Source organism: Oncorhynchus nerka, linkage group LG20, assembly GCF_034236695.1.
Source record: "Oncorhynchus nerka isolate Pitt River linkage group LG20, Oner_Uvic_2.0, whole genome shotgun sequence".
Taxonomy (NCBI): domain Eukaryota; kingdom Metazoa; phylum Chordata; class Actinopteri; order Salmoniformes; family Salmonidae; genus Oncorhynchus; species Oncorhynchus nerka.
Window position 1 is genome coordinate 30,107,156 of NC_088415.1, and position 19,560 is coordinate 30,126,715.

At 42.4% G+C, this 19,560-nt stretch overlaps 1 protein-coding gene across 1 annotated transcript in view; it reads left to right on the forward strand.

Annotated features, from left to right (window-relative positions):
- epha2b (eph receptor A2 b) overlaps positions 1 to 19,560 on the forward strand; it is a 33,116-nt gene that overhangs the window by 7,801 nt on the left and 5,755 nt on the right. Inside the window, exons 4-14 of the mRNA XM_029621997.2 lie at positions 7,129 to 7,284; positions 7,534 to 7,893; positions 8,116 to 8,243; positions 8,519 to 8,690; positions 16,095 to 16,194; positions 16,801 to 16,856; positions 16,948 to 17,073; positions 17,781 to 17,966; positions 18,118 to 18,179; positions 18,316 to 18,525; positions 18,726 to 18,875. Coding sequence (XP_029477857.1) covers positions 7,129 to 7,284; positions 7,534 to 7,893; positions 8,116 to 8,243; positions 8,519 to 8,690; positions 16,095 to 16,194; positions 16,801 to 16,856; positions 16,948 to 17,073; positions 17,781 to 17,966; positions 18,118 to 18,179; positions 18,316 to 18,525; positions 18,726 to 18,875 — 1,706 coding nt within the window. The remainder of the gene's footprint in view (positions 1 to 7,128; positions 7,285 to 7,533; positions 7,894 to 8,115; positions 8,244 to 8,518; positions 8,691 to 16,094; positions 16,195 to 16,800; positions 16,857 to 16,947; positions 17,074 to 17,780; positions 17,967 to 18,117; positions 18,180 to 18,315; positions 18,526 to 18,725; positions 18,876 to 19,560) is intronic.

Here is a 19,560-nt window from a genome sequence, read left to right on the forward strand (position 1 = left end):
TATCCTTTTGACTAATGTCACTACACACCATAATCCCCCCCCCCCCCACTCCTCCATCTGTGGCTTCATGTTACCACTACCCCTCCCCCATCGGATACACACCTTGTTCTACTCAACCACCCCCTAATACACCTATGACAAATTGTCCTGCACATGTAAACATGGCATTAGTGACATCACATGCATTGGGAGCAGAAAATGCATTTTAGCAGATGCTCTTTTCCAGAGCAACTTAAATAAGTGCATTCAACCAAGGTATATGAAGCTACCACATATTACAAACATTGCAAGTAAAACCTGCTTCAAAATAGCCGATACCTGCAAAAGCTGATGGATGCTGACTTTTCCCTGGATATCTACAATTAGTCATGATAATGATCTCAACATTGCTGCTTTTCTGGAGCTTTATTTTTATACCCTTTTTTGTCTACTCCCCCTCCCTGCGAAACAAGCTGTGGTTTCCCCTTTCTTGCTCCTTCCCTCCCCACTCTCGCTCCTTCCCTGACTTCTCTCCTGTGTTTGTTTTAGTAGGCCATCAACTCCCTGTAGTCGAGGACAATTTTACTACTACCCTGGGGCAGACATGACCCTCCTATGCTTTAAAACCAAAAGAGCCCACGACTTGACTTAAGCTTTTTGTTTTGCACCTCTCCTCTAGCGCACCCCCACTTTATTCAAGGGCTTGAGGGCTTTCTGTTGTCCGGTAGCTGTGTACCCATTCATCCATCCATCCATTCGTCCGTGCATTTATCCCCGTCTCCATCTCATACATCTTAACTCCGACTGACAAACCAGCCCACTCAACACCCAGAATCCACCAGGACCCGCCAGTCACTCACTATAAACAAACACCCAGGCTCTTTAGGCACAGGGCCTCTCAAATGACAAACAGGGCCTACATCCCAGGGGATCCCAAAGGGCAAAAAAAGGAGGCATTCTCAGTTAGGTTTCTCGGCTGTCTGACTCTTAGAGGTTGACAGACTTTTATTTACTTGAGAAATGCACTGGGTTTTCCTCAAGTCTTACTCCCTCTTCTGTTCTTTACCAACAACATTTCAGCTCTCTCCCCTAATTTTTCCCTGGACTCAATCTGTGGTCCTCTTCCCTCGCATACTATGATTGGCTGAAGGAGGAAGGAAGCTCAGCGTTAGCCTCGCGCTTCCTGTGTCCAACAGAAAAGGCGAACCACTCTCTCACTTTCAGAGGAACATTCCTTGACCCTTCTTCAGTTCCTATTCCTCCTCAAAAACGAATCAGCTGGTGGTCACCGATACCTCTTGATCACATTCTTTGGATTCATTTCCTATGATTGTGAGTCAGTTTACACGTGCTGACCTTTCTAGAGAAAGGCAGAAAAGGAAATGGGTCTGAACTACAGTGGGGCAAAAAAGTATTTAGTCAGCCACCAATTGTGCAAGTTCTCCCACTTAAAAAGATGAGAGGCCTGTAATTTTCATCATAGGTACACTTCAACTATGACAGACAAAATGAGAAAAGAAAATCCAGAAAATCACATTGTAGGATTTTTAATTAATTTATTTGCAAATTATGGTGGAAAATAAGTATTTGGTCGCCTACAAACAAGCAAGATTTCTGGCTCTCACAGACCTGTAACTTCTTCTTTAAGAGGCTCCTCTGTCCTCCACTCGTTACCTGTGGTAATGGCACCTTTGTCTGTCAAATTTGAAGTGTACCTATGATGAAAATGACAGGCCTCTCATCTTTTTAAGTGGGAGAACTTGCACAATTGGTGGCTGACTAAATACTTTTTTGCCCCACTGTATATGGTCTCCAGGCTAGAGGTCTTCACGGGTCCAAAAAGTTGCCTTTCCCACCCGACCTGATATGCATAAATATATATATGTTTTAAACTGAGACATGGACCTGAGTACAGTCAGACCTGTTCTGCAAAAAACAGTGGGAAACGTTCCCAAATAGACCCGTGCTAGTTCAGATCTGAAAGACCCGTTCAGATCTGAGAGTAGAAAGAAACCTGGGTGCTGCCAGCAACATTGGCCAAATGATCCACAGTTGCTTGTTCTTAAACTGCCTATATATAACAAATTACAAAAACGATTCGATGTGTAGCATATTCAAAACATTTTAACTTATTAAACCGTCTACCTCACGGTTCAGCTGTCAGAGATTTGAGCGCTAAATGCATCAGGCCATTGCAATCATATAGGCCTAGGTGTCCACTGTATGATATTTAAAATATACATATTAAAGGAGAAGAGCTTAGGCCTAGCCCTAGAGAAAGAGATGCTAGTGCCATGTTCCCGACCGACATGGATTTAAAAAATATTTGTCAGATAGGCTACTACTCCTATACAGATATTGACGTCCGGAAGGAGGCTAATTTGTTAATTTTCTATCCGAATATGATTTATAAAGACAAGCCTTATATTGTTTGATTAAAGGAGTAACTTTGGTAGGCCTAAAACATTCTTCCTCACCTCAAGTTCAACTGTTGGAGTCCAATGGAGTGCCGGTGCTCACTGCCTTCATAGGCCTGCAGTAGCTATAACAGACAAAAGTTGCTTGACTTTATTAGGGTAATTTCAAAAGAAAGTAAAGTAATTGTTTATAGGGAAAATACGATTGCAGCATTAAATTAAGTTTTGCATCTTGCCCTCTTTGGTTTTTCCTTTTCATGGTTTGAGTGAAGGTAGCATAGTAGGTCTACCGGTATTTTATATTATTGCCGCAAACACCATTACAGCTGCAACTTAATTTGGCTAATGAAAATGTCTCAACAGAATGAAACCTTTGATTTGAACAGGCTAGCCTATATTGCAACTATTACCAACAAATAACATCAATAGGCTAATGCTATTTATTTTACAACAGACCAACTTTTAACCTTAAACTAAATATGAAGCAAAAAATTAGACGGAGCTTCATTTAGTTAATAACAAATGTCTTAACAAAATGATACAAAGCACTTTTTTTACATAGGCTATTTAAAGAAGGGGTTTAAATGATTTAAATAGGCCAATAATTTAATAATAATAATGACCAAACAATTGATAATAAATACGGAAATATATAAATGAAAGGTAACGTTCTCATCTTTGTCCACTAAAACTTGTCTCCAAAGACATTTCTGTTATCGGTTTCTTTTCACAATACAGTTTTTCCTCTAACTTTTGGGGGTTTTATTTCAAAGAAAAAAAGTCTCCCATCTTCAACAGCCTGGGCCAAGGCTTCTTTCACTCGCTCTCCTCAGCAGCAGGCACGTGATGCGAGCAGCCAGAACCAGTTTCAGCTGGACATAGGCTATACATTTTATTGAGTTGCAGTTGGCTGAGACAGAACCAGCTTGCGCAGTTCTCATCACACAAACCCTAACGGTCCCGTCGGTAAATCAAATGAAGCATTTCTAGAACAGCAGCACACAATTTTTCAGCATCAGCACACAGTCCTAGTAATGTAGCACATCCGTTGGTGTGAATCTACTACTCTCCCATTCACCCATTTTGGGGAGAAAGGGGTGCATATCCAGAGACCAGTGGCAATTATATCAGACCTGAGACAAACGTCAGAATTTAGTACTCGGACCCACTCTGGTCCCGGGTCGGATCTCGGAATTTTGGGTCTGTTGAAACCGTGAAGACCTCTATTCTAGGCCCATGGGCCTCCCGTTGGGTGGTGTATTCTGGACTGCTTGTTGATTACAGAGTCTGCCTCTTAGTGTAAGGCCATCTCACCACAGCCCTGACCATACGCATTGCAGCCACTTTTTTGTTTTGTTTTTCCTGCCACTGCTGTGCAAAAAGAGCATATTCCCCTCTATTCAGTTGCCATGTGGCATTTCTACTATTTGCAACAAGTGTTTTTTTTTTCTTCCCCACTCTGGAGTTTAATGGCCTGGCATTCTCCTGCCTGCTGGTTGCTAGTGAAAGGAGATTCTAATGGGTTAGCTGGAAACCTTTGGTGAGGCTGGAAGGGAGTAGCAGGGAGGACAGAGGAATTTGGGGATTATGAGAGGGGAGGCAGAGGCCTATGAATTGGGGTTTGAGACAGCAGCTGTTTTGTTTGCCCACTCAATGCAATTCTCCTCTCGCTCCCCCTTTTTCTTCTTAAGTCTCCAGCAGGATTCGATACCCCTCTGTCTTTCTATCAATCTATTCTGCTTCTGTTTCTCTATCCCTCCATTTCTTTTTGGCCTTGAAGGTGGTGTTAATGAGTAGTCGTGAATGTTCTAGAAACAGAATGCAGAGAAAGAGAAGGGTAACATGAAAGAATGAGCAACGTGCAGGCTGCATGCAGGACGTCAGTCACAATCCAAATTCTTTTCATGCTAGGAATTTTCAGTCAAACAAAGATTGCACCATTGCCGCCCATGTTTGCTGTAATGTATATCGTTTGTTCACCTCCTATTGCTGACAAATGGCTCGACCGCAACTTGGAGGCCCCTACGAGACAAAAGATGAATGGAGCAAAGGAAGGGGAATGTCTCAGTCACTTGAGTTAATACCCTCGAAATAAATGAAACGCAGGCAGTTTCTTTCAGGCAAGTGTGAGGTTACTTGCAGTTTCCAAGTAAACTTCAGCCAAACCTGACCACAACTAAGGCGGCAACTGAACAAAGCTGATATTTTTCTGAGAATAGACATCTGTTTCTTTCTTGACTTGTCCCTGTGTTCGTCTTTTGGATGCAGACACTGAAACCATCTGTCATTTATTCTTGACATATTTCACCTTTCTCAGGTCATTCCTCAATTGCCTGTAATCTCTCTTTTTCATTTTAGCATTATCTCGTTCACACACACAACTCCAACTGTCCTTTTTTCTAACACCTTGTTACCTGGTACCTACTTTGCATACAGTTGCTCACATCAAACATATCATCCATCTACATGATATCATTCATCTATCCATCGGTCTTAAATTAGGGCCTCAGATTTCATGTCTGATAAAGCAATGAAGTCAACCTAGGTAAAGAGAGCTGGCTAAGGAAGAGCTGCTATTTGAGATTATTGGGACACAGCCCCGTACCGCAGGATCTGGAAATAGATAAACGAAAGTAAGGTGTGTGAGGTGAAGAGAACAGTAATCCTTCCACTGAAGTCAGATTTCCTCTCCAAGTGTGTGTGATAATGTAAGGGGATATAGCAAGGACATGACCAGCAGCCATTGGAATGTTTTTAGAGCGTTTAAGGGTGGCCTTCTCATTTTCACTTTCCTCCATGAGACCCTCAGAGATTTCACGACGTCTTACTCTGATTCTCCTACTGTTGGTGCACAGCTGGAGCCTACCTGCAACTCTCCCACTATATTCTCCCACGTGTGAAATCAGCAGACATCTAATCTAAGCGATACGGTTTCATATCTGCACAGGGGTCTTTTTAAAAGACGGCTGAATTATGCACATAATGGTTCCGCTCAGTTTTTCATTTCTATCTCTCTTTCTGCCTTTCCCACTTGATTCTGTCTTGCTCTCTGTTTTCTCTCCTTGTGAAGTATTGATGGCTGACATACTGTCCTGGAATGTGGGACGACTAGTTGTATTAGTTTAGAGCGATGGAGAGAAAAGGGGGATGGTTTAAAGGAAGTGTAGGAGTTCAAAGTACACTGAACAAAAAATAAACAAAATAATGTAAAGTGTTGGTCCCATGTTTCATGAGTTGAAACAAAAGATCCCAGAAATGTTCCATATGCACAAAAAGGTTCTCAAATGTTCTGTACAAATTCGCTTTCCAAGATAATCCCATCCACCTGACAGGTGTGGCATACCAAGAAGCTGATTAAACAGCATGATCATTACACAATAAAATGTGCAGTTTTGTCACAACACAATGCCACAGATGTCTCAAGTTTTGATGGAGTGTGTAATTGGCATGCTGACTGCAGGAATGTCCACCAAAGATGTTCCCAGAGAATTTAATGTTAATTTCTCTACCATAAGCCGCCTCCAAGGTCGTTTTAGAGAATTTGGCAGTATGTCCAACTGGCCTCACAACCGCAGACCACGTGTAACCACGCCAGCCCAGGACCTCCACATCCGGCTTCTTCATGGTCTGAGACAAGCCACCCGGACAACTGATGAAACTGTGGATTTGCACAAACTGTCAGAAACCGTCTCAGGGATGCTCATCTGCGTGCTCGTCGTCCTCACCGTGGTCTTGACCTGACTGCAGTTTGGTGTCGTAACCAACTTCAGTGGGAAAATGCTCACCTTCGATGGCCACTGGCACGCTGGAGAAGTGTGTTCTTCGTGGTTGAGTCACGGTTTCAGCTGTACTGGGCATATGGCAGACAGCGTGTATGGCGTTGTGGGTGAGCGGTTTGCTAATGTCAACGTTGTGAACAGTGTGTCCCATGGTGGCCATTTGGTTATGATATGGGTAGGCATAAGCTATGGACAACTAGCCCAATTGCATTTTATCGATGGCAATTTGAATGCAGAGATCCCGAGGTCCATTTGTCATGCCCTTTATCCGCCGTCATCACCTCATGTTTCAGCATGATAATGCCCGGCCCCATGGCGCAAGGATCTGTACACAATTCCTGGAAGGTGAAAATGTCCCAGTTCTTCCATGGCTTGCATACTCACCATACTCATGTCACCCCGTTGAGCATGTTTGGGATGCTCTGGATCGACATGTAGGACAGCGTGTTCCAGTTTCCACCAATATCCAGTAAAGTCCCACTCTTCAATGGTTGTGCAAAAACATTCCACAGGCCACAATCAACAGGTCAACTCTATGTGAATGTCTCGCTGCATGAGGCAAATGGTGGTCACACCAGATGCCAACTGGTTTTCTTATCCACGTCCCCTACTTAAAAAAATATCTGTGATGAAAAGATATATATCTGTATTCCCAGTCATGTGAAATCCATAGATTAGAGCCTAATATGCACCAAAATTCCTACTCGGATGTAGGAAAACACTATATTAGTCATCTACATAACAATGTTGTGTTTGCGTCCCAAATAGCACTCTATCCCCTTAGTGTGCTACTTTTGACCAGGACCCATAGGGCAGTGCATTATATAGGGAATAGGTTGCCATTTGGGTCATACACTGCATGTTTTCCTGGCCATATTTTCATTTGCAGTTTCTCAACTAGTTCCCCTCAGGTCCTCATGAAAGTCTCTCCTATCTGCGTGTTGTGTTTTCAGATTGTCAGCCAGGCTTCTTCAAAGCGTTTGTCTCCAACGACGCATGTGAGCTTTGTCCTGCTAACACCAAGCTGCTGAGCTCCGGGGCACTGTTCTGTCCATGTGCAGAAGACTTCTATCGTGCTCCCGATGACCCAACTACAGGGCCCTGCTCAGGTGAGGACATTTTGGAAAATTACTTTAATGCAGTCAGCATTGGTGGATCCTACACTGAAAACAAATGAGAGATTTGCTTTTCATTGTGCTCAAAGTGCTCTCTTGACCAAAAAATAATGACACTAAAAAGATTAGAATGACCGTAAGCAAGAGAAAGTCCCAGAATGCTACAGTTTAACATAATGTTAATGATGACATCAATCATACATGAACTAACATGCTTCTATTTTCCTGCTCCTGTTTCCTCAGGCCTGCCCTCAGCACCGCGAGAACTGGTCGCCACGACCACCCAGCTGGCGGCAGGCAAGCTGCAGCTGTCATGGAGTCCGCCGGAGGACACGGGCGGCCGCAGTGACATCAGCTACAGCGTGGAGTGCCGGCGCTGCGAGGGCACCACGTGCCAGCCATGCGGGGAGAAGGTGCGCCTTGAGCCGGCCAGCTCAGGCCTGATGGACACCAGGGTGGCAGTGAGCGAACTGGAGCCCCACCTCAACTACACGTTCACCGTTGAGGCCCACAGCGGAGTATCGCTGTTCGCCAGCCAGGGGACGCCACGCTCCAACAGGCCCCCATCCACCAGCACATTGACCACTGCCCTGCTCTACACAGGTGGGTCACTGTACTTGGGGGTAATAGTGGTGGTGGTGGTAGTAGTAGTAGAACTCTTATTATGCTTGATCTGAAAGGTAGTTGTATGGCCTTATACAAGCACAATCACTAAATACTCCATCAAACATAATGCAGTGAAAGCATTTCAAAAGCTCTTGGTTGAACATGTGAAGGACATTGCAGTCTCCGAAATTGTTAACATCTCCCCTCCTCCCTCCTCAGACCCCCCCAAGGTGACGTCCATGCGTCTGGACGAGCGGAGCCTCACCAGCCTTTCCCTGTCCTGGGCTGTAGCCCCCCGCAGGCCCGTGCCCCAGCCCACCCGCTACAAACTCACTTACCGCAAGAAGGTACAGTAAACCATCCACGCCAAACTAGCTGCTGAAAATGTTTATGTTCTATTTGGATATGTCTTTTGAAACATAATGACTTAAAGGGAATTTTGTGGTAGTGGATGAAGAAAGGGTGTGGAAAAAGAGAAAGAAAATGAGAGGGGTTTCGGGGTTGACAAACACCACATGGGGAGCAATACCGCACAACAAAAGTGTGCCTTATTATTATAATTCCTTACCGAAAGGCATGTTGGTTCACTGTGTTCTCATCTTTCAATTCCCTTCTCCACTAGGATGACAATCTGGATGTGACCACATACACTGTTCTGATTCTGGAGAAGAGCTCTGTTCAGATCAGTGACTTGTCCCCAGGCACAGCCTACCTATTCAGGGTACAGGCCCTGAGCCCCGAGGGCAGCCCTGGAGGATCCAGCATAGAGGATGAATTTGAAACCCTGACTGAAGGTAAGGAAGACGGCCATATATCAGGTTAATAAGGAGAAGGGAGAATGAAGGGATGCTACCGTATTTGAGATGATTGGGACACAGCCCCATACCCCAGGGCTTTGAAATGGAAGAACCAGTGTGTGAGATGGTGGACCAAACCTGACGTAATTTAGAATTAAATTAAGATAAATAAATCCACACAACTAAATAAATGGGCAAGGGAAAACAGAAATACTGACATGCATTCGTTTTCTATATTTATTTTTTGTATACAGTTGAAATCAGAAGTTTACATAAACTTAGGTTGGAGTCATTAAAACTTGTTTTTCAACCACTCCACAAATTTCTTGTTAACAAACTATAGTTTTGCCAAGTCTGTTAGGACATCTACTTTGTGCATGACACAAGTAATTTTTCCAACAATTGTTTACAGATTGTCACTTATAATTCACTGTATCACAATTCCAGTGGGTCAGAAGTTTACATACATTAAGCTGACTGTGCCTTTAAACAGCTTGGAAAATTTCAGAAAATTATGTCATGGCTTTAGAAGCTTCTGATAGGCGAATGGACGTCAATTGGAGGTGTACCTGTGGATGTATTTCAAGGCCTACCTTCAAACACAGTGCCTCTTTGCTTGACATCATGGGGAAATCAGCCAAGACCTCAGAGGGAAAAAAATGTATACCTCCATAAGTCTGATTCATTCTTGGGAGCAATTTACAAACTCCTGAAGGTACCACATCTGTACAAATAATAGTACGCAAGTATAAACACCATGGGACCACGCAGCTGTCATTCCGCTCAGGAAGGAGACTCATTCTGTCTCCTAGAGATGAATGTACTTTGGTGCGAAGTGCAAATAAATCCCAGAACAACAGCAAAGGACCTTGTGAAGATGCTGGAGGAAACCGTTACAAATGTATCTTTATCCACAGTAAAACGAGTCCTATATCGACATAACCTGAAAGGCCGCTCAGCAAGGAAGAAGTCACTGCTCCAAAACCGCCATTAAAAAAGCCAGACTATGGTTTGCAACTGCTCATGGGGACAAAAATCATACTTTTGGGAGAGATGTCCTCTGGTCTGATGAAACAAAAATAGAACTGTTTGGCCATTATGACCATCGTTATGTTTGGAGGAAAAGCTTGCAAGCCGAAGAACACCATCCCAACCGTGAAGCACGGGGGTGGCAGCATCATGTTGTGGTGGTGCTTTGCTGCAGGAGGGACTGGTGCACTTCACAAAATAGATGGCATCATGAGGTAGGAAAATTATGTGGAAATGTTGAAGCAACATCGAGACATCAGTCGGGAAGTTCAAGCTTGGTCGCAAATGGGTCTTCCAAATGGACAATGACCCCAAGCATACTTCCAAAGTTGTGGCAAAATGGCTTAAGGACAACAAAGTCAAGGTATTGGAGTGGCCATCACAGAGCCCTGACCTCAATCCTATAGAAAATTGGTGGTCAGAACTGAAAAGGCGTGTGCGAGCAAGGCCTACAAACCTGACTCAGTTACACCAGCTCTGTCAGGAAGAATGGGCCAAAATGCTACCTGAAACGTTTGACCCAAGTTAAACAATTTAAAAGCAATGCTACCAAATACTAATTGAGTGTATGCAGAATTCTGACCCACTGGGAATGTGATGAAAGAAATAGAAGTTGAATAATAATTCGCTCTATTATGACATTTCACATTCTTAAATTAAATTGGTGATCCTGACCTAAAACAGGGATTTTTTTACTAGGATTAAATGTCAGGAATTGTGAAACTGAGTTTAAATGTATTTGGCTAAAGTGTATGTAAACTTCGACTGTGTGTATCTATCTATAACGAGTAAAATAGTAATGTTTATATGTGGCTGCTATGAAAGTGAACTGTGTTTGAGGTGGTGTATTCATTCTGCCCGAAAAATGTTTCTTAAACGGAAGCAAACAAAACAGGCATCAACACACCTGAATTTGTCCAACAGCAACTTTCGTTTGCAACTGTTTGACTGATGGAAATTGTTATACGTGCTTTCCTGAAAACTAATTTCTGTGTTCTATTCATGTCCTGTTCTATAAACCAATTTCTGTCTTCATGCAAGTGGCTGACTGAATTAATCCTCACTATCAGTAGCTGCAATTTGTCAGTACGACCAGACCTTGTTTTTAGAGTGAAAGTTTCAAGGTCTCCGCTTCAAGAGAAGCCTCATGAGGTATTGGTCGGTCACATGAATGAAACGGTAACAATTAATTAAGCTAAATCATGCAAATATACCTTGTCTGTGTTTAGCCATATATAAGACAACTGCTGGGACTGCCCAAGCAGAGCTCCTGATTGACACGTGTACTATGGTACATTGAGTTGGTTGGAACCTTTCCAGTACGCTGACAAGTAAAGAATGATTCAATTAAGATTGACAGAGTGTCCCTGTGTAAGAATTTCTACACAGACTGCTGATTATACCCTAGATCAGCTAGATGCAGGCAATATTGTGCAAGGCGGTATTGAATTTTAATGTCTCGCCTTCATTACTCAAATTTTCCCCTCGACCTGTGCACCTACGTTGTAAACTTTCATTAGGTTATAGCAACCTCCGTGATGGGTTTTGGGAATATTTGAGTATCATGTAGTAAACTAAAGCTATCGATTTTACATTGAGTTGGGTGAATGGAATATGAATGACAGTCATCCAATATGTTGTAATAGAAAATCGCCTTGATAGTTGCATCCTTACTCCGGAAATTGTCTGCTGATAGCTGACAACAGGGTGGCAGGTTTTCCTGATGTGCTGCACCAGAGTTCCATAGCCCAGCAGACTCACCTAGAGGAAAGGGGGATGGACACATGTTAGTTTTGATATGTCTGGGAGACTCTCTTAAAGGGAGGAGAGAGCATGAGTACAGTAAATCCAATCCAACCAGTGGCTATGTGCAATATGTCACCACACAGGCAGACTGCCGCAGTGAAGGAGGTTTACATGGTGCATTAAGTATACTATTCGGGGTGTAGCTAGCTTCTCTGTGCTCTGGAGAGATCGCAGGTAGTTGGTCAGAAGGCTCTGGAGGTCCTTTGACCATTCTGTCTCTAGCACCTGGAGAGAGATGGATAGAGGTAGTCAGTGCTAGAAAGAGAGAAAGCCCCAACCTCCCACTGGCCCAGGGCCTCCTGCCTAGTATCGTGCAATGTAAAGGAAAACAATATCATGACTTACTGACAGTACTGCATATTCCTGCTGGTAGCAAGCCTCAACATGGATGCAGAGGAACTCTGGAGCTCTGTCAGTGTGACCATCGGGTTCTTGGTCACCTCCCCCGATTGCTCAGTTTGGCCGGGCGGCCAGCTCTAGGAGGAGTCTTGGTGGTTCCAAACTTCCATTTAAGAATGATGGAGGCCACTTTGTTCTTGGGAGATTTTCAATGCTGCATATTTCTTTTGGTACCCTTCTCCAGATCTGTGCCTTGAAACAATCCTGTCTAGGAGCTCTACTGACAATTTCCTTCGACCTCATGGCTTGGTTTTTGCTCTGACATGTACGGTCAACTGTGGGACCTTATATAGACAGGTGTGTGTGCCGTTCCAAATCATGTCCTATCAATTGAATTCAATCAACCAAGCACTGTATGCACTTAACAATAGATTTGATTTAAAAGTATGCATGCCATTTTGTGATAACGCTATGACAAATTATATGGCATACATGTGAATTTATAGCTAGCTAAAATATTATTTTATGTTATGGCACCACATCTCACTAACAATTGCTAAGGAGAACCGCAAATTACACTTGTGGCTAATCAGTATTGTGGCTAGCTTCACATAGGTGACTTCCATCATGACAACATGCTTCTCCTTATTTGACTGTAGTTAGCTAGCTTATTAAGAATACACTTGCTTAAGTGAGCTAGTTTTAACGTGAGCTAGCCAACATGCATTGCGTATGTCATGCCACGATTCTGCTTGCTTTACATCTGACAGATATTTAGTTACTATAGCCAGCTAGCTAAGAATGATTTATGATAATTGCAGTTTAGTTAACCTGTTGCGACGAGCAATCCCATATCCGGGATCCTATTTATAGCCTCAAGCTCATTACCATAACGCAACGTTAACTATTCATGAAAATCGCAAATGAAATGAAATAAATATATTTGCTCTCAAGCTTAGCCTTTTGTTAACAACACTGTCATTTCAGATTTTCAAAATATGCTTTTGAACCATAGCTAAACAAGCATTTGTGTAAGAGTATTGATAGCCTAGCATAGCATTAAGCCTAGCATTCAGCATGCAACATTTTCACAAAAACAAGAAAAGCATTCAAATAAAATAATTTATCTTTGAAGAACTTCAGATGTTTTCAATGAGGAGACTCTGTTAGATAGCAAATGTTCAGTTTTTCCAAAAATATTATTTGTGTAGGACAAATCGCTCCGTTTTGTTCATCACGTTTGGGTAAGAAAAAACCCGAAAATTAAGTCATTACAACGCAAACTTTTTTCCAAATTAACTCCATAATATCGACAGAAACATGGCAAACGTTGTTTAGAATCAATCCTCAAGGTGTTTTTCACATATCTATCGACGATAAATCATTCGTGGCAGTTTGGTTTCTCTTCTGAAGAAAATGGAACGCGCATGGACCTGGAGATTACGCAATAATTTCGCCGGAGGACACCGGGCGGACACCTGGTAAATGTAGTCTCTTATATGGTCAATCTTCCAATGATATGCCTACAAATACGTCACAATGCTGCAGACACCTTGGGGAAACGGCAGAAAGTGCAGGCTCATTCCTGGCGCATTCACAGCCTGTCTGTGTGCAATCATTCATCCATTTATTTATCTATTTATGTGTATTTATTTATTTGTGCATTTAATTATTCATTTATTTGAATTACTGCAGCTTGTGTGTGTGTGTGTGTGTGTGTGTTAAAATCAATGGTGTGTGTTAAAATCAATGGTGTGTGTTAAAATCAATGGTGTGTGTTAAAATCAATGGTGTGTGTTAGTTAAAATCAATGGTGTGTGTGTGTTAAAATCAATGGTGTGTGTGTGTGTGTGTGTGTGTGTTAAAATCAATGGTGTGTGTGTGTGTTAAAATCAATGGTGTGTGTGTGTTAAAATCAATGGTGTGTGTGTTAAAATCAATGGTGTGTGTGTGTGTGTGTGTTAAAATCAATGGTGTGTGTGTGTGTGTGTTAAAATCAATGGTGTGTGTGTGTGTGTGTTAAAATCAATGGTGTGTGTGTGTGTGTGTGTGTTAAAATCAATGGTGTGTGTGTGTTAAAATCAATGGTGTGTGTGTGTGTGTGTGTGTGTAAAATCAATGGTGTGTGTGTGTTAAAATCAATGGTGTGTGTGTGTGTGTGTGTGTGAAAATCAATGGTGTGTGTGTGTTAAAATCAATGGTGTGTGTGTGTTAAAATCAATGGTGTGTGTGTTAAAATCAATGGTGTGTGTGTGTGTGTTAAAATCAATGGTGTGTGTGTTTGTGTGTGTGTTAAAATCAATGGTGTGTGTGTTAAAATCAATGGTGTGTGTGTTAAAATCAATGGTGTGTGTGTGTTAAAATCAATGGTGTGTGTGTGTTAAAATCAATGGTGTGTGTGTGTGTGTGTGTGTGTGTGTGTGTGTTAAAATCAATGGTGTGTGTGTTAAAATCAATGGTGTGTGTGTTAAAATCAATGGTGTGTGTGTGTGTTAAAATCAATGGTGTGTGTGTGTGTGTGTGTTAAAATCAATGGTGTGTGTGTGTGTGTGTTAAAATCAATGGTGTGTGTGTGTTAAAATCAATGGTGTGTGTGTGTGTGTGTGTGTGTGTGTGTGTGTTAAAATCAATGGTGTGTGTGTGTTAAAATCAATGGTGTGTGTGTTAAAATCAATGGTGTGTGTGTGTGTGTGTGTGTGTGTTAAAATCAATGGTGTGTGTGTGTTAAAATCAATGGTGTGTGTGTGTGTGTGTGTGTGTGTTAAAATCAATGGTGTGTGTGTGTGTGTGTGTGTGTTAAAATCAATGGTGTGTGTGTGTTAAAATCAATGGTGTGTGTGTGTGTGTGTAAAATCAATGGTGTGTGTGTGTAAAATCAATGGTGTGTGTGTGTGGTGTGTGTGTGTGTGTGTGTGTGTAAAATCAATGTTGTGTGTGTGTTAAAATCAATGTTGTGTGTGTGTTAAAATCAATGGTGTGTGTGTTAAAATCAATGGTGTGTGTGTGTGTTAAAATCAATGGTGTGTGTGTGTGTGTTAAAATCAATGGTGTGTGTGTGTGTGTTAAAATCAATGGTGTGTGTGTGTTAAAATCAATGGTGTGTGTGTGTTAAAATCAATGGTGTGTGTGTGTTAAAATTAATGGTGTGTGTGTGTTAAAATCAATGGTGTGTGTGTGTTAAAATCAATGGTGTGTGTGTGTTAAAATCAATGGTGTGTGTGTGGTGTGTGTGTGTGTTAAAATCAATGGTGTGTGTGTTAAAATCAATGGTGTGTGTGTGTGTGTGTGTGTTAAAATCAATGGTGTGTGTGTGTTAAAATCAATGGTGTGTGTGTGTTAAAATCAATGGTGTGTGTGTTAAAATCAATGGTGTGTGTGTGTTAAAATCAATGCTGTGTGTGTGTTAAAATCAATGGTGTGTGTAAAATCAATGGTGTGTGTGTGTTAAAAGTGTTAAAATCAATGGTGTGTGTGTGTGTGTAAAATCAATGGTGTGTGTGTGTGTGTTAAAATCAATGGTGTGTGTGTGTGTGTGTGTGTTAAAATCAATGGTGTGTGTGTGTGTGTGTGTGTGTGTGTGTTAAAATCAATGGTGTGTGTGTGTTAAAATCAATGGTGTGTGTGTGTGTGTGTGTTAAAATCAATGGTGTGTGTGTGTGTTAAAATCAATGGTGTGTGTGTGTGTTAAAATCAATGGTGTGTGTGTGTGTGTGTTAAAATCAATGGTGTGTGTGTGTTAAAATCAATGGTGTGTGTGATAAAATCAATGGTGTGTGTGTGGTGTGTGTGTGTGTGTTAAAATCAATGGTGTGTGTGTGATAAAATCAATGGTGTGTGTGATAAAATCAATGGTGTGTGTGTGTGTGTGTGTTAAAATCAATGGTGTGTGTGTGTGTGTTAAAATCAATGGTGTGTGTGTGTGTGTGTTAAAATCAATGGTGTGTGTGTGTGTGATAAAATCAATGGTGTGTGTGTGTGATAAAATCAATGGTGTGTGTGATAAAATCAATGGTGTGTGTGTGTGTGTGTGTGTTAAAATCAATGGTGTGTGTGTGTGTGTTAAAATCAATGGTGTGTGTGTGTGTGTTAATCAATGGTGTGTGTGTTAAAATCAATGGTGTGTGTGTGTGTTAAAATCAATGGTGTGTGTGTTAAAATCAATGGTGCAGCTGTGTGTGTGTGTGTGTGTTACCATTGTGTAAGTGTTTGTTTGTTGTTGTGCCACAGTGCCACTGTCCCAGAGCAACACAGGGGTCATATTCGGAGCAGCAGTTGGCGGAGCGGCCATGTTGATGATTGTGGTGGTCGTCCTGCTCATACGCAAACGGTCAGCAACAACCTTCTTTTCCCCCCTCGTCATTTTTTAAAGCACATTCATAACACCCCTTCACTGGTTTCCTTTCACATTCATCTCTTTCCTTTGTCAATGCTTCAAATGACCTTTCTTTCCTTTTAGCCACCTCTCCACCCCTCTCTCCCCTTATACTTATGCTACTCTCACTCTTATCTGTTATCCAGCACTCACTAGGGGAGAATTAGTGTTGAGTTTGGCTTGTCGTTGCTCAGTGAGTGTACTCTAACAAGTAGTGGATTTAAATTGAAGCGGGCCCAAGTGGCACATTGTTTTAGGATAAGAGCTGGTTGGCTCTTTCTGTAGAAGCTAGAGGTGACCCTGCTCCTTCAGCACAGCAGCACACCGCCATCTCTGTCTGTGTCCTTCAGGTCTGTCTCTGACACAGCTTAGCAAACACAGACAGGCTCCAGTCTTTTATCAAAGTGTTCCCTCTGTGAATTGAGGTGGCACACACCAATGACTTAGGTGCCTTTTGAAACTAGCTGGAAATGATAAAAAGGATAGGATAAAAGAGAAACTGACTTTTTGGGGGTTTTGAAGTGAGATGATAATTACTGATGTTTATTTTCTGTTATTCAGGAGAAGGCGATCTCATACAAGACAAGGACCAGAGGATACTTACTTCTCTAGCTCAGGTAGACAAAAGAAAATAAGTACCCCCCCTGTGTCTGTCATGTATTTGTATCGTTCTTTCAATAAGGTCTATCTATTCATATTCTTCTCCAGAGCAACTGAAGCCGCTGAAGACCTATGTGGATCCGCACACGTACGAGGACCCCAACATGGCCATCCTCAAGTTTGCCAGCGAGATCCATCCCAGCCATGTGACCAAGCAGAAAGTCATTGGAGCAGGTGAGTGAGAACCCAGTTAAAACAATGTGCTTAGGACGAAGGTGTTAAAGGGATTTTCAATCCAAGTAAATCTGTTTATTTTCAGTTGCATTAGTGCTACAGCTTGTGCTCTTGAGTGACAGTGGGTAGACCATCCAGATTAGTATCAATGGATTAAGTCCTCACCCTGCATGTTTAGACATAATTTGGTGCGGCAATTGCTTGGCTTTGGGGACCAGTGCTTTGTCTCAAAAGACCCAAATCTGCAATAATAATTAAGATAAACAGAAGTATCTGAAGCAGAAAACTGAGTATTTAAGAGGCTATACTATACCTCCTTGGGCCCAAACTCCTACTTCTCAGATGATGGGTTTATTGCAGTGTGACCACATCTGCCCTTTGAACCCCCCCCTTCCCACGACTGTGCTCGGCCCTCCCCTGTGTGACAGCTGATTCCCATGCTCCCAAACACGCCACAGGCGTCAACCGATGGGAGATGGAGACTCCGATTTTATTTTTTTACACAATCCCACAATAACACACCTCTGTGAATGTCCCCAGAGCAAAACCACTCATGACACCTTCCTTGTTTACTTTCCCCTTAACTAATTTCCCAAACGCCTGAGACTTGAGAAACACTGTAAGCCAAATCCCTATAAAGGATAGTGCTTGAAATATTGCTCAATTTTGTCTATGGGTTTTAAAACCATTTTCCTCAACGCCTCTAGGGGAGTTTGGAGAGGTGTACCGTGGTATTCTGAAAGCGCCAGGGCGGAAGGAGGGGGCGGTGGCCATTAAGACGCTGAAGCCGGGCTACTCAGAGAAGCAGAGGCAGGACTTCCTGTCAGAAGCGAGCATCATGGGACAGTTCTCCCACCAGAACATCATTCGCCTGGAGGGAGTCGTCACCAAATGTAAGAAGGCTCTGTTAGCCTACGACCTTTACCAAGAATATTCTCCTGTGAAGCATTCACTTGACCTGTCTATATATAAATTCTATATGTATATATTTCCTGTCTGTTTTGTGCAGTAGTTAACAGTATTTATGCCCTTTTTTGGTTCCAGTCAAGCATGCCATGATTGTGACTGAGTATATGGAGAACGGCGCACTGGACAAGTACCTAAAGGTGACTAGGCCTACAGTACATCATATGCAAGTTACCTTTATAAGTGAAAGACAGACTTACTACAGATCAAGTTACCACAGCTTCAAAATATTTCTCTCTAACAGTATGTGTGTGTTACAATGTGTTTCCCCTTCAGGATCGTGATGGCGAGATGCCCTCCTTCCAGCTGGTGGGCATGATGCATGGCATCGCCGCTGGCATGAAGTACCTGTCTGACATGAGCTACGTTCACCGGGACCTGGCTGCCCGCAACATCCTGGTCAACAACAACCTGGAGTGTAAGGTGTCTGACTTCGGCCTGTCCCGAGTGCTGGAGGACGACCCTGAGGGCACCTACACCACCAGCGTGAGTTAACATTGCATGTTGCAACGTTTGGCTTTACTCAGCTCTTGCAAACACCTTTGCCTTGTTAGCAGTGTATTTCAGTGTAAACTGCTCATAGAGGACTGTCATTGAATTAGATGTACCTTAATTTAATTGAACAAAACAATGTATTTTTTGGCCTCTGACCTGAGTGAATTGTACACTTGGTTCCCCTCCAACAGGGTGGTAAGATCCCCATCCGCTGGACAGCCCCAGAGGCCATTGCCTACAGAAAATTCACCTCGGCCAGCGACGTGTGGAGCTTCGGCATCGTCATGTGGGAAGTCATGGCCTTTGGCGAGCGCCCCTACTGGGACATGAGCAACTGCGAGGTACACTACAATACTAATGCTAACTAAGCCAAACAAGGCAGGAAGCCTTATATCCAATTAGAGCCACACTGCTAACACTAACGTAAACCAATGGAAACCCATGAAGTAACAGCTAACAGGAATGCTAGTGCCAACTATCATAACAGCTCAGTGAAACTCAATTCAAGTGTAGGGTCTCAAAGTGCACTGCCGCACTTCACATAGTCAATTCTCTATTGGATAGAGAGGTACCATACTCTGGAATTATCTTCACATTGCCAAAACATCATCATCCCTCAGTAACTTCAAGCAAAGACTGGGGGTCAGCCTGATGAAACGAACTACTCAGTAATCTCCTCCATATAGCCTAACACTCACATGCGCGCACATACATTTACTTTTGATACTTAAGTATATTTACTTATTTATTTTACTCAAGTAGTATTTTACTGGGTGACTTTCACTTTTACTTTAGTCATTTTACTTATTGGGTACTTTTTCCACCACTGCTTTAAAAAATATATATAACTTTTTGTGGATTACTAATCAATTAATTTATACATTTATAATTTGTAGGTTTTGTTATCTGTTTTAACAAACCTTTTTTATTTGTGTACTTTTGTATTGTATAATAGTTTTGTGGTGTGGCTTTCATATCAGCCCTTGGGCATCCAACCACACCTGCACACCGTTTATTTTTTAAATG